This window comes from Protopterus annectens, chromosome 6.part0 (genome assembly GCF_019279795.1).
Source record: "Protopterus annectens isolate FY-2018-M chromosome 6.part0, PAN1.0, whole genome shotgun sequence".
Taxonomy (NCBI): domain Eukaryota; kingdom Metazoa; phylum Chordata; order Ceratodontiformes; family Protopteridae; genus Protopterus; species Protopterus annectens.
The window spans coordinates 325,648,048-325,663,629 of NC_056737.1; the positions used below are offsets into that span (position 1 = coordinate 325,648,048).

Sequence of the window (15,582 nt, forward strand, 5' to 3'; positions counted from 1 at the left end):
AATGACCTTCAATGCCTTGACCCCCACTGACTACTAAGATAGGCTCCAACATCTCCACGACCCTGTACTAGTTATTGGAAAATGGATGGGTGGATGGATAACTTTGCTCAGACATAGTTACATGAGCTCATTGTTTTGTATATTGCATATTTAGATTCCATGATGTTAAAATATAGCAAAAAGAAGGAGCCAGTTTTCCCAAGTTTTAATGTTGCATTTTAAGATGAATTAACATGAGGTTAACATGGATATTTGCACATTCTGATCCTATTATGTTAAACTGCAGATACATGCTTTTACAATTGATTAATAAAAGCTAATAAAGTATTTTTCTAACAAGATTCTATATTGTCCATGACAATCGGGCTGGAAACATAATCTCACTAACATCAATCAGAGGGTGGTTGCAGGATATATGTACCCTTAAAACAAATTGTATCTGCAGATGCATTAGGAAAGGGGGTGTGCATGGGTGGAATATGTTTTCTCTGTCATGCCAGAATTGACTACATGGCTAGGAGGAAGTGAAGGCAATGGTGACCAGGAACATTGAATGAAGTATCATCCAAGAAAGAGCAACAACATCCACTGATAACATTAGTGGAGGTCTTACACTTAAGATACTTTTACCACCTTTCCTTCTCAACTCATATTCCTTTTTTAGAAAAAGGCAAATGGTAACTGCCTAGGTGATATAACCTCATCAAGATGACTCCCTAGGTTCATTCAGAACAGAATGAGCTCTCACTGGTGTCCTTAACACTGTCATAGCTTGTCAGGTAGTCTGTAATATTATGTAAGCTTCTTTCTTTCAAGAAACTTGCTTAACTGTCTAATATTGCATTTTGTGTGTGTATATAGACAGATACAGGAATATTCAGGAATATATATATATATATATATATATATATATATATATATATCTACATGGATATAGAAAGACATGTAAGTGGACTAGATCCTTGTCCTACCAAGCCTTATCTTGACCTGTATGGAGATCATATACACAGTCCTTTACTGGTTGTCCTCACCTATCTCGTGAATGGTTTATTTCTCTAACTCGGTCCCAAAACAGTGGGTCTTGACCATGGTGATCTGGAAAACTATAGACCAATCTCAGTCCTTTCCTTTCTAAGTAATATTGTTGAGAAAGAAGTGTATCAACAACTGGATTCTTAATTGAGACATAATGATGTAAGTGACCCCTTTCAAAATGAGTTTCCCACTAGACACAGAAATGAGACAGCTCTGACCACACTCATCAAAGATTGCCTTTTAGAGAATTATCAACAGCACTGCTTTGTCCTCGTCATTTTTGATCTCTTATCAGCATTTAATAGAGTTGATCTTGCAAGCAATAATGCCTTCCATGCCTGTGGCATTGGACTACTACATCTGTGGAAAGGTATTACTTCCCTAATAACACACACTCTGGATAGCATCATTGTGCTTAGAGAATGGGCTGTGTGTTATATTTGATGCAAACTTGCTCCTCCTCTTAATGTTTCAGACTTGCTGCAACAGATGTAATTACTGGTGGTGGAAGTATTTTACATCCAAAATAAGTAACATATTTCGGCACTGTAAAAATCCACTGCCAATCATTAGCGGACCGGAGTTCCGCTGTGGCGACCCCTAACCGGGAAAAGCTAAAAGACATTATTTAATATCCATGTCAAAGCTTCACAGCAGCTTAATATGTTATTTTGAAGTTGTGGACTTGTTTTTTAAAGGACATTACCTGTATATCAACACCCTACTGGACAACAGTCATTCTCCAATCATTGTGATTTTAAGTATGTCGCCCATTCTCTAATCGATCTTACTGTGTTTGAGCATTATTGTGGAGTCTTTGGTGTAGCTTTGGATTGATTTGCCTTCTACTTATCTAGACACACGAATTGCATCCTTTCCTAGATGGATGATAACTGGCTAGAACTTAATACCACCAAAACTATTAGCTTGGTCATTTCCTCAGGGACTCATCGGCTCCTGTTCTGTCTCCCAAAATTACTTACATTGGAAACACAGTACAGTTCATGTCAAAGGTGTTTGATCTGTGACTACTTATTGGCAACAGGCTGACAGTGAAGGATAATATATCAGATGTTGTGTTTTAATTTCTGTCTAAGAATCCACAATCATCAACCACCTTATATCACCAGCCAATCTCCCTGCAGTGGCACATGCTGTTATTTCCACCAAGTTGGGCTACTGAGGCTGATGCTTTTACATTCACAACTGGATCACCTATAGTATGTGCAAAATGCTTCTGCTAGGCTACTTACAGTACATTATGCAGGTTTTGTGTTAACTGTACTGGCTTCCAATAAAGCAGCATATTATCTACAATGTTCTGGATCAGGTTTAACATGACTTTTATATCTTCATCCCCACCCTCCATCTGCAGGATCTCCTTCATTGGTATTGGCCATTGCAGTCCATGCATTCTGACTCCCAGGAGATGTTAGTTATTTTATTAATACAGCTTGGATCCTCTGCAATTCATGCATTTGCTTATCAAGTTCTGTACCTTTGGAATTTACTAAATGGCTATTTGAGATGGTCTTCAACTGTGAGTGGCTTTAAGCTTTCTCTTAAAATGCACTTAATAAAATTAGCATTTGAATAGTTTATATTTTCAACAGTTTTATTGCGCTAAAGCACAAACAGATCAGTGACTTTTATTACTGCTGTTTTATTAGTCTTAAAAAAATGTATTTTTTTACATTTTTACTTTTAATTACTAGAAAGTATGCAATGTGAAAGTGTGAAATGTGCACTGTTTATTACTGCCCTCTAGGTTTAATATTGCTCAAGTTACACCCAGAAATATTTAGGTATCAATTTAGATCAACAACTCTCATTAACTTACTACACAGAGCAAATAGTTGAAAAAGCATAAGTTGCTTCTTAAATATTCTTAACAGCTAAGTAATGTGATTACCTTGAAGGCATGAAACATAATAGGTTTAAGTGTCCTGATACCCAGATGGGAATAGCACTTACCAAACATTGCATTAAACTTATCAGGGAATATTACATCACTGCAGATAACTGAAAATAAAATACTTAAGTTTATTTCATTGTTAAGTGCAAGAGAACATCAGCGCATCTCAATAGCCAAGGCCAACAGTATGTGTAGGTATGATATAAATTTATTCTTAGCTTTGTCCAAATGTATCAGTACAATATTAACACACCTAGAATTTCACTTGCCATTCTGTTTGCCACAGGACAGACCTCTGACAAATTTGCCACCATGTGTTGCTGGCAATCACTATGCCCATTTGTTAATGGATCATCTGTGCTAAGTAGTCATTTTAAAAAATGACTAGAACTAATATTTCACAGTTACTTTTAGAGGGCTGCAGCCTTCTCACAAGAATATTTTGTCTTTTATCTCTTACACTTTTTTGCTCCAGAGTCTACCAACCATCTGGCCCACCCTGAGATCATGCTTCTTGTTTCTCTATTGGGTGAGAGCTAGTTAGAGAGCAACTGTCATACAGGCAGCCATCAGGGGATTTCTACTGTTTTACTGTAAGCCAAGCCTTCCGTCTCATATGCCTACATGGTGCTCAAGGGGTAGATGTGCCAAAAGTACAATGTGGGGATGTCATAGCATATGTAAGTGATATGGCCCCCTCAAGTAGCCCTGTGTCCACCTTGTAAGTGGGCATATCCCATCAGGGCTTCCATGTCCAGCAGGAATTCATTGATGGCAGACAATCCCCTGAGACATACCCCCTTCTCACCTTCTAAAGAGATGCATGCAGGCTCTTTCTCATCATTTCTCTCTCTCTCTCTGTCTCTCCCCCTCCAGCACTGGGACCGTAACTAAAGCCAGATCATCTAGGCAGCAGTGAGGGCTCCTTCTCTCTATACCACACAGACAACCAAAAAAAATTCAGTCTTTATCATAATACTCTATCACCAAGTTGCACACCACTCTGAACAAATGCATATCTGTATTATGTATCATTGATGAAACTAGCAACACAATTGCCATATAATAGCAAATCCTAACAACTATCTCTTGGTGGGTTTAACAATCAGCATTTTAATGTTGGACACACCTTAGAAACAGGTCCATGGAGACAGGCAATGGCCTTGCAGGTCAGGATCTTCTCTCTCCAGTGAGTGCTGTTCAGTTTTTCTGCCAACAATGACTGGACCAGCATCTGCAGATATGAATGGAAATAAGTGGACAATATTAGTAATTTATCAGCAAAAGAAAATTTACCTAGGTAATTAATTTAAGATTGCAACAACTGTGTAGCAAAATACAGTTCTGAACTACACCTGAGATTTACTTGACTTAAAGTTAAATATTTACATATACACACACACACACAAATGCAACTACATGCTCCGGAGATTGGATTGTTATTTTTAATGTGACATAAGAATATAAATGTATTATTGGTTGTATTTGTTAAGGCTGTTTAGTACAGAGAATTAAGCATAGTTTAGTAGACAGAATTACATGTGTCAGTTTACAGCAGAGGATTATGGCAATGAGCTGTTAAAGAGTTGCTTCTTGTAGTCCAAGATAACAAGCTTTGATTCCTTCCTCCTCCATTTGCCTACTGCGACCCCATGCTGCCCCTGAAAAGGAATACTTACATTCAGAGGGCTTCGCCTAGTCACCAAATGCGTAACATAAATACATAAATAAATAAATAAAACTAAGGCTATGAGCTTCTTACATGGGTTGGATTCACTTTGTTTACTTCTGCATACTGGGCACTCATTCTCCACTTAGCTAGACAGAGCTACTGGGTCATCCCTATAAGGAGGCACTTGCACATACTGGATTTTAAGAGGTCAATAAATGAATAAGTAACTATAAATAAATAAATAAAACAAGGGGATCCGGGGTAATATACTTTCCATAGCAAAGAATCTTAGCCAACATGGACTTTCAGGGAAGTTGAGAATCACATGGCCCATCCAGTCCATGCATTTATTTGTCTAATCAAAAAAAAAAGAAAGTGTAGCTTCTAGTTAACCAACAGCTTTAGTCCTCCTAGAATGTTTGTGTGTGTGTGTGTTTGGGGGGGGGGGGGTATGCCTTGCTTTTTTTGCTTTACTTTGCCACTTCTACTAATCTCTCGGCTGCCAGCTCCTTGGTAGTAGATCATTTTTATTCCCGTATAGCTGCCATTAGCTGCCCTGATGTGATCTTTCTTTTTTGGAGGGGGGCACGTATCCCAGGGAAGAATTGGTATTGTGGCTCCATGCCAATGCTCGGTAAGTGGGATGTAACTGCATGTCTCCGGTTATTCATCACATATCTGTTGTGGGTGAAAAATGCTTCTACTTTCTCTCCTCAAGAGCAGCATATAGTTGGTGTGCTGCATGTAAGTTATCATCCAGGTGGTTAGGCCCCCCACTCTGTCTGAGTTACTGCATCCTGATATTCTCCAACTGGAGGCGGAGCTCTCTCAACTCAGAACTGGTGCAACCAGTCAGGAGGAGAAGGTAACCTCGCACACTACAAATCCAGTCTCACATAGTCCTACCACAACAACAAACCAAACACATACCCAGAGGCTCTAAATAAAAATCTGCCTAAGCAGCAGTGACCTCCAAAGCAGACATCCAAGCAACCACTACCCCAAAACAAAGCTCACAAAGTCAGTGTGCCAAACAGTCACAGCCCTTAAGGCTAAATAACACACCTGATACACTTGTAATAGGTGACTCTATTGTCAGACACACTGACGTCCCACTCACCAGGCTGAACAAAGAGAAGGTCACAGTGAGCTGCCTGTCGGGCGCTAGGATCCGCCACATAACACAAGCACTCATGTCACTCCAAGGCAAGTACAAATATGACTCAGTCATTGTCCATGCTGGTGTGAATGACCTGAGACGTACCTCCCTAGACTACATGAAAAGAGACATAGAGGAGCTCTCAGATCATGTAGCCCAGGCCGGTAAGACCCTGAGCTTGAGCAGCATCTTACCCTCACCTAGAATGATGCCACAGTATAAAGACAAAATGATCAATTTTAACAATTGGCTAAAATTTTGGTGTCATTCAAAGGGGATCCAGTGTCTGTCAGCCTGGGGTGACATGCTCGACAAGCCACGATGCTTCACTAGGGACAGCTTGCACTTGTCACCCCTGGGCTTTCGGATATTGGCAAAGGTTCTTGCCACCCTCATAGTGCCTTTTTTAGGCAAATCTCAAAAGGCAAACCCACCTCCATAGACAACACAAGGAAAAAGAAACTAAGAGTAATGCTGCTAAACGCCAGAAGTCTAAACCTCAAGATGCACTCACTCGAAGCCCTCCTCAGTATGGAGAACATCGATATCTGTGCAGTGACAGAAACCTGGTTCAAGGCTCCAGAGAGCACCCCAGCACTACCAGGTTATACCTCATATCATGCTTTTCGGCCCCAAAACTCAGACCGAACCACAAAAGGAGGGGGAGTATCCATATTCATCAAAGATACCCACACCTCCAGGTTAGTGGCTTTGCACGAAGCATTGGAGACCATTCATGTGCAACTAACAGTGGGCAAAACTGCCTTTCAGTTTGTAGCATGCTACAGACCACCCTCTCAAAACCAGGAATCCCACTCGTCTTTCCTGAGAACACTGGAGAATATGAAGGTATCTCCAAACACCATTATATTGGGTGACTTCAACTACCCAAACATAGATTGGGAGCATTACTCAAGCCCCAACACCCTAGCCCAAAGGTTCCTAGAATTTATAAACTCAAATGCTATGGAACAGCTAGTCAGCACTCCCACAAGAGGGGAAAACATACTGGACCTGGTCATCACCAACATGGGGACTCTGTGCTCCATACCAGAGGTATACCCTTCATTATCGGACCATAAATTAATCTCACTGGATATCCACATCCCCACCCCACCCCCAGCCCAGAAAACCACAGTGAAAAACTTCTCAAAAGCAAACTTCACACTTCTCAAAACCGAGGTGGAATCCTTCAAGGCCCCCAGGCCAGTGGAAACTACGGCCCAAACTGCAGAATCCTATATAAATGCATTCTATGGATACCTCCAGGAATGCATGGATCATGCTATCCCAAACAAAACCAAGACCCAATCGTCCAAAGGCAGGTGTCCAGTCTGGTGGACCCCAGCCATAAATAAGCTGTACAACAGAAGGAGGAAGCTACTGCATGATAGAGCAAAATCCCTAAAAGGGAAGGCATCTGTGATCAGTACTAGCAAAAAACTACGATCCCTCATAAAATCCTCCAAGGCCAGCTTCGAGAGAAAAATTGCACAGGACACTAAAGATAATCACAAGGCCTTCTTTAGTTATGTTAGGAACCTGGGTCACAACTCCCAGATATGCTCAGAGTTTATCCTAAATGACAAAAATACACTGAACCCACAGACATTACCAACATCCTAGCAGACAGGTTCAGTGCAAACTCCCCCCCCTCAAAAGAGCAAATATCTATCCCAGCAGAGATCTGCCTCCCTAACATCTCAGATGCTCAGGTGAAAGCTGCCCTCTCCAAAGCAAAAACACAGCATCAATGGGACCAGACGGTGTCCTGGGTTGTGTCCTACACGAACATCAAGAAGAGCTAAACCCTCACGTAAAGCTGCTGTTCAATCTCAGCCTTACTACAGGATATGTACCCAAAGAATGGCATACAGCAACAGTGGTCCCTCTCCGCAAAGGTGGTGCCTCTATGGACCCTGGAAACTATTGCCCCATAAGCCTGACTAGCCTGGTCTGCAAAGCTATGGAGAGGATCATCATGGAACTCATAAACAAAGACATTAGGGACATACAGACAATGGATCCTACCCAATTTGTCTTTGTTAAGGGCAGATCCTGCCTCTTGAACCCAGTCGACTTCTTTGAAACAGTCACCAAGGCCATTGATGAAGGGAAGGTAGTCCACACAGCTTACCTGGACCTCGCAAAAGCCTTTGACACAATACCCCACTCGGGCATCATAGATAAGCTCTCCAGCTTAAATATAAAACCCTATGTCATAAGATGGGTTGCAAACTGGCTCAAGGACAGAACCCACATGGTCAGAATTGCTGGAGCCTTGTCAGACTCGAAACCAGTTACAAGTGGCATCCCACAAGGCTCAGTCCTGGGACCTCTCTTGTTTGGTATATATTTTTCTGAGGTACAGGCTAACATGGGAGGACTGTGGCTGACCAAGTTCGCAGATGACTGCAAACTGGGCCCCATAATTGACTCTCCAGCTGACACAAGCATCCTCCAAAAGGGTCTCATAGAGACGGATAACTGGTGCCAGAGCCATGGCCTAAAGCTAAACGCCAAAAAGTGTATAGTCATACCCTTTGGCAAAAACAAAGTGCCCACAAATTACCACATAGGCGGTAATCCATTAAGTACGGAAAAAGAAATTAGGGACCTGGGGACCCAAGTTGATAGTAATCTTTCCTTTGACAACCACATTGCCAAAGTGGTTAGAAAGACCTTCTATATAGCCCACCTTATCATGAAAGGATTCACATCTAGATCAAGGGACGTCATCATGCCCCTTTATTCATCCCTCATCAGGCCCATAATTGAATACAATGCTCCATTTGGGATGTACCTTACCAGACACCTGCAGCAACTAGAAAGACCCCAAAAGTACCTCACAAAGAGGATCAAGGGACTCAAACAGATGCCATATGCTGCTCGGTTAAAGAAACTCCAGCTCTACTCAGTTGCATACTGCCTACTTAGAGGCGATCTATGCCTGACGTATAAAGCTATGTCCAACCCGGAATTAATGGACATGCTCCACCTCAGAAAATCCAAATCTCTTAAAGCTACGTGCTCAAGGGACTTGAACCTCAGCACAGAAATAAATCGGACATGCTGGAGGGACAGATTCATAACCCAGAGGCTCCCTTCACTCTGGAATAGAATCCCAGTCCATGTTAGGCAGAGCACCTCACTGACTCTCTTCAAGAGGAATCTTGATGAGTGGATGGGAGATAGAGATAGTAGGTTTACCCCGGGAATTACTTCTGTGTCACTACTACACAGAGGCACAGTAAACTAACCTTAAAAAGGGCACAGTAAACTAATTTCAAAGGGTGGCGAAAGCCAAACACACTCTGGCTAGGCTTGTAAATGCCCTAGGGCAGACAGCCTAGTATGAACCTATGAACCTAAAACTCACCAGAGGCATGAAACATTTCTGGAAAGATCTAAACACACTGTTAAAATGAGAATCTATACAGACTGAAGGGTCTACCTGCACACTCATCAGTGATGACATTGGGACCCCAGTATACATTCTCACTCACCCAGACCCTGCAGCAGACTCTTGTACCAGCCTTGTCCTTCCATGATCCTTTCTGCAGTGCAGTTTTTAAACTGTACTAGAAAATGCTAATAAGTAGGCACATTTCTGACCTATGATGATGGGCTGTAGTGGTACCAATTCACAAAAGAGGTCATGTCAAACACAAACAATTTCATACCACTCAGCTCGACCAGTATTCTCCATAAACTCATAGAGTCCTAAATCACAAAGACGGACCTACTTTTGTTGGATATGGAAGCATATGAGATTATTAAGGAGAGATTTTGCCTTTTAAATCTTCTAGATTCATGGTATTCTTCGAAGAGGTAACTTGCACTTGATGAAGAACTGTTGGTGCATGCTGCTTACTTTGACCTTGCTAAGGCATTTGGTACTCTTCCACATAAGGGTATAACTGAAAATTAAAAGCCTAAAATGTCAATCTTTGTGTAATTCAATACGTGAAATACTAATTATTTAAACAGACACTACAAGTCTATCCCAAATTTATTTTTGGACTATTTTTCTCACACATTAAAGCAGGAAATTAGCTATGGATAATCAGGGATGATGACGAGTACAAACTGGGTAGCATAATTACTTCAGTAAAAGATGGAGAAGTTGTCCAAGATGGCATAAAAGAAATATATGCCTGAGGCAGTATTAATGACTTCATCTTAAATGTTGCTAGATTTGACATCAAGAGACTTGCCAAAATTATGTGATTACTAAAAAGATACTCGTTAAATGAAGCACCATTAAATAATTGTAGAAAACTGTCAACATAAGTCCTTTTCTGAAGGGTAACTAAAAGGAGCTATTCAATAACTACAGAACTGTCTATATGCTGAGCCCGCTTGCAAAGTGTCTTAAAAAACTGCGTATCTCCAGCTTATATCTCATCTCTGCATTAATAACTTAGTGATTCCCTACATGGATTCTAGTCTAAACAAGGAGTAGAATCTGCACTGATCAATCTATCAAATATTCTGACTGCCGTGACCAGAGGCCAGTGTTCTGACATTGTCTTCTTGGACTTTGACAAAGTGTTTGATTCACACACCTTGTTATGAGTTTGTCTGTCTCAGTTTGGATTAACAATACATGCTCTCTTTTCCAGTATTCCAAAGCAAAATGCTTGAGAGACAGAAAAAAGCACAAGAGTTGACTAGAAAAACCAGAATTATGTTGGAAATGAGCCAGAAACTGGATTTGGGAGACTGAGATCAACAGGGAGAAAACCATCAACTCAGAAATCGATGAATAAATGTGGGATTACAAGTATTAATTATATTTGTAGAATATGATGGAACAAGAAAACCTGGACATATTGGACATTTCTGAATTTGTTAAACTCCTAGAGGACTCCAAAGCATATGCCCTACTTCATGTTATTAATGTTTAGAAGAACATTTAGGTGAGAGAAAGAGGAAGGAAAGAATTAACTGTAGGTAAAACAAAATGTTGTTCTTAACAGTATTTTTATAATGCATGAAATATACGGCATGCTACAAAGTAAGTTTTGTCAGTTATTTTGTATGTAATAGGGATACTAAAGTAAGCAGGTTCCCCTGTCTTTTCTTTTGTCTTCTTTCTTTCTTCTTGTTTAGTTTTAAGAAATGTAGACACTGCAATGTAAAAACAGAAGAAAGCCTGGACAAAAGGGCGAATCACTGCAGAGTGCCAGCAAGTCCGACTCAACAATAGTTTAAAATCAGCTGTCTGCACAGGATGGAAATTGTCTAACAAAAGGGATAATATACTTAGCAATTTCTTTCACCTTTGTTTAGCATTCTGTGTTGGAAAAACGGAGAGACAACTGAGAAAACAGATATGCAAACACAATTATGACATCCTAAAATGTAACCAAACGAATGTTCTTTATAGACATTTAATGGTATGTATTGGCTTTAAACATTTCTCATTTATTATTCTAGAAAGAATGACACACAACCCTAGGGGGGCTCTTGAAAAGAATATATTGAACTAAGGGAACAGATATGGCAGCTAGATTCCACACATTCCCTGGGCATTAACGAATGTACTTCTTTAGTTCCAGTCTTAAAACAAAAAGCTAACACGCTATGCCCTCTCCAAAGTACATATACAAGTATTTATTCAACACTATACTTTCTTGTATTTATATTTTTAACAAGACCTTCTTATAAATGTTTTTATATGTTATTTCTTATATATCATTAAATATGTTTAAATGTCATTTTTTTATACGTTCTTTATATATTTGTATTTATGTATTCAATACTTTTCTGCACAGCTTTTGCATGAGAAGTACTTAACCAATGTTTTTAATTTATTTATTTATTTTTTAATAAGATTTCTGTTTAAGTAAGAAGGCTTCTTTAATTAACTACTTCACTTAGATTCAATTATTCTATTATAGAAATGGTGTATAAGTAAGTTCTGGTTATCACTGTTTCATTCTGAAGAAGTCTGTGTTTTACTGCATACAAAAAGGTACTTGTGAATTAAAGGCTTTATTCATTTTACTGCTCGTGGTGTTTTGGATTACTATTGATGAGGGGATTCCTTTCTGGAGTTGGTTACTGCTTATACTGGGTGGAATTTATCTTTTGATTTTAGTTCTGGGTGTTTGAACTTTTCCACCTTTGGATCCTGCCTTGTTACTGGTTTGCTGGTATATAAAAGGTGACAGTCATAGACACATGTAAGGTGTTAAAATCTTGACTTTAAAGCAGAAATTTACAATATTCTCAAAACACAAAATTAAAAAAAAAGACTGCATACCCACTGCTTGCTGAAAGGACCAAACAAAAGCAGCAGACAACAACAGCACAGTAATTTGTTATAATGGCTGAAACTTGGTGTAGCTGATAACATTTAAAAATATTGAGAGGCTACATCTAATTGAAATTAGCGGATAAGGATGTTGCTCCAGCTTTTAGTAAACACTGATAGCTATTGAAATGAATTGATAAGAAATAGCATATCTTATCACACACTCACTGTGTATCCCAGGAGAAAAAGAAAGGTAACAGCTGATACTTTTGAGTGTAACTTACTGTGACTTCACTGAGCTGTGCAAGTAGAAAGCAGGCTTGCTCTATGGTTGTCTTCTCACTGGTTTCAAACATTTGGGTCAGAATCTTGCTTACTACAGGGTAGCTAGCTTCACCTGTGAGAGCTAAGCCCTGTGCTGCAGTCCAGCTATCAGCATCATAACCTTGGAGACATAAAGAGAGGACAAGGTGCCAAAATTATAATACACATGGAAACAGGCTAATACATTGCTTTATCTCCCACATTAATATAACCTGTCATCCTTAGATTTACATTTTCACAATCTGTATTGCTGCTAAAAAAACATCCTTTCTATTGTTTTGCATTACATGGCTCCAGTTACTTTACACTTTAGTATTTCTCACATCTTCTTGGATATGTTGCCTTGTCTGTAGCGTCTCCTTGGACTGCAGTGTAACATATTTTTGCAGGTATATTCCACTCTTTATCTTCTACAGTATCCCTCAAGGGAATTAAAAAAATATCCCTACCATAGACATAGTATTTCTTTTCAAGAGACCCAGACATTAATGGTAAATATGATTATTAGAGCTGTTTTATTAGCTATTTCCCTTCCATCAGTAGAATAAGGAAACTCTATTTCAGAGGTCTGTAACCTTCTAAAGAGATCTGAAGTACTTACCCCATTCATTTGTGAGGTTCTCTGCTGAATCCATCATATCTACTCCTTCTTGTGCAATGTTGTGTGCATGAATCACATTATCTGTGAAGAAATGTTTCCTCTTATTACTCTATCACTTATCCTTTCCCCAACTTGTATTCTATCCCTTTGTGTGTAAACATCCCTTTTCCCAAAAAAATGTTGTTCATTGATCCTCATTGTAAGACTCACTACCTCTAGGTTTAGATTAAACCAGCTCTTTCTCCTTCCTTCCTCTCCCTTCCCCTCACATACTAATAAAGCTCTTCAAGTGGTTTGTGATGAATAGCTTGCACTACATTTCTTGCCCTTATTTAAAGTGCCTGCACTGCATAATATTTGTTCTCCAGAAGTGGACTCAGCATTTAAAATAAGCAATTCTCAGTTATCTATGCATTTAAAATAAGGCATTTCTCATTTATTTATGCATTTAAAATAAAGCAGACTGGGCCCTTTATGCCTTTCAACCACTGAACTCAGCAGAGGCAGCACCTTCGTGGCCTCATTTCTATATTTTTTTACTGTCATAATTGATCATTTTTTAAGACAATCATGACTGATTTTTATACTATAAAATTAAAATAAATTATAGCATGAGCACCACATATCATACTGCTCCACAAAATACTGGCACATCACCTTTTTAATTGCTCAGTAATTTAACATCATGACTCTGTCTTATGTGGTAGCCATGGGCAGGGCACTTCCAGACATGCACACAATCTCTGATTTTGTGTCACTGTAATACATTTGCATGATTTTCACTTGCATTTACAGACTCTCAAACAATACAAGCTAAGCCATCCTTCTAGACCCTGGTTTGGGTTCCATCACTACCACTGTATTAAAAAACCCAAAACATTTGCAGAAATGCAAACAGGAGAAGGCATACTAAATACTGTGAGTGTGTGTGTGTGTGTGTGTGTGTGTGTGTGTGTGTGTGTGTGTGTGTGTGTGTGTGTGTGTGTGTGTGTGTGTGTGTGTGTTTATGTGTGTGTGTGTGTGTGTGTATGTGTGTGTGTGTGTGTGTGTGTGTGTGTGTGTGTGTGTGTGTGTGTGCATGCATGTGCATGTGTAATAATGTTGCAGAAGATACAGAGAACTGTCTGCAGTAGGACTTTAAAAGGACAGGCTTAGCACATTTGACTGAATACATAAGATAGCAAACCCCTTGCTGTAAGAATGTATCCTGCAAGACCACTATTTCTTGTGGTGGTGTTGTACCTCTTAGTATCCGTGTGTCAAAAGCCATATGCTGTGCTGTATCTGTATATCTTTAAGAAATCTGGCAAATGTAGCCTCCTCCCAAGCATACATTATGTAGTCTGTTATCCTATATGCATTTCAGATTCTAATAGCTAATGCTGGTGAACCTGTCCACATGCAGTATGTGTTTGTTTTATTATTTATGTCATCCTAATTACCAGATATCACATATGGTCAAAAGTAACTGGAAATAATTTGTGTATCATTTGCTTAAAATGTTGTAATGGCAGCCATCAGAAAACCAGTCTCTCTTCAAGGTAATTTGTCTGTGAACAGGAGCCTGAGGGATCCAGATACTATCTTTATTCCTGAACACCAGAGAATAACTCAAAAACCTGAAATGATACAGTGCACTCTGTTTCTGTATGTCACAAGTGAAGAAGTCCTAAAGTTTAAAAAGGATCTGTCATTTGATGCCAGGAAGCAATATTGCTGTGATTTACTGTGAGCCAAGAAAGAATTGGACAAAAATTTGCCATTTATTCTTCAAAAAAGTATAATGTTCAAGTGAGTCTACTAATCCTTATGTTGTATGACTGTTTTGAGTATTGAAAAAATAGAGTTTTCATGTAATTTGGCATTTTAACCAGGACATTCATTCACTACATCTTGTATTTCTTCTCATATGTATTACTAATAATACTGTCAGCTTGCTTTATTAACTGTTCTCTACCTATATATATAATATATATATATATATATATATATATATATATATATATATATATATATATATAAGGTAGAAAATTATGATGAAATCATGGATAGGACTATACATTGCATGTAAAAATAACGGGTATAATTCTCAGATTTCAGCTAATTAATCAGTAACCCTAGGGATATGGGTTGCATATTAATATTTGATTGACTGAAACCATAATATATGAACAATACTGATAATGCTTCCTCATCTGAAAACTTTCATGCTATTTCCTGAAATGGTGTAGTATTGTTTGTAACTTTTGTAAATATGTTAGATAATAAATAGGTTTGCTATTAAGGAACCTATTGAAATAAGGGGAATAGAGTTAAAAAAAGAACAGTCAGCAATCAGTGTAATTGGAAACACTGGTTGTAGCATTAACCTTAGCATGGGTAACCTTAATTTTAGCTTAAGTAATGCCTGTGAGTGCAGCTATCAATTTTTGGCATTTGTTCCTATCTCAAGCGTTAGACATCAATTATTTGCAGATGTACATAATTTTGTGTGTTTGTTCTAAGTTAATAAGGGATGTTTTTTTTCTGAAAATGTATTTACATTTTTTTTGTTTGAGAGCTTTCATTACAACAAAAAGTCTTGAAAATGTGACAAATTCAAACGGAGATGAGA

The 15,582-nt window shown here is 38.9% G+C and overlaps 1 protein-coding gene across 1 annotated transcript in view; it reads right to left on the minus strand.

The window, feature by feature from the left end:
• HEATR4 (HEAT repeat containing 4) overlaps positions 1 to 15,582 on the minus strand; it is a 390,162-nt gene that overhangs the window by 215,347 nt on the left and 159,233 nt on the right. Inside the window, exons 8-9 of the mRNA XM_044074085.1 lie at positions 12,328 to 12,488; positions 4,080 to 4,184 (exon numbers count right to left, since the gene is read on the minus strand). Coding sequence (XP_043930020.1) covers positions 4,080 to 4,184; positions 12,328 to 12,488 — 266 coding nt within the window. The remainder of the gene's footprint in view (positions 1 to 4,079; positions 4,185 to 12,327; positions 12,489 to 15,582) is intronic.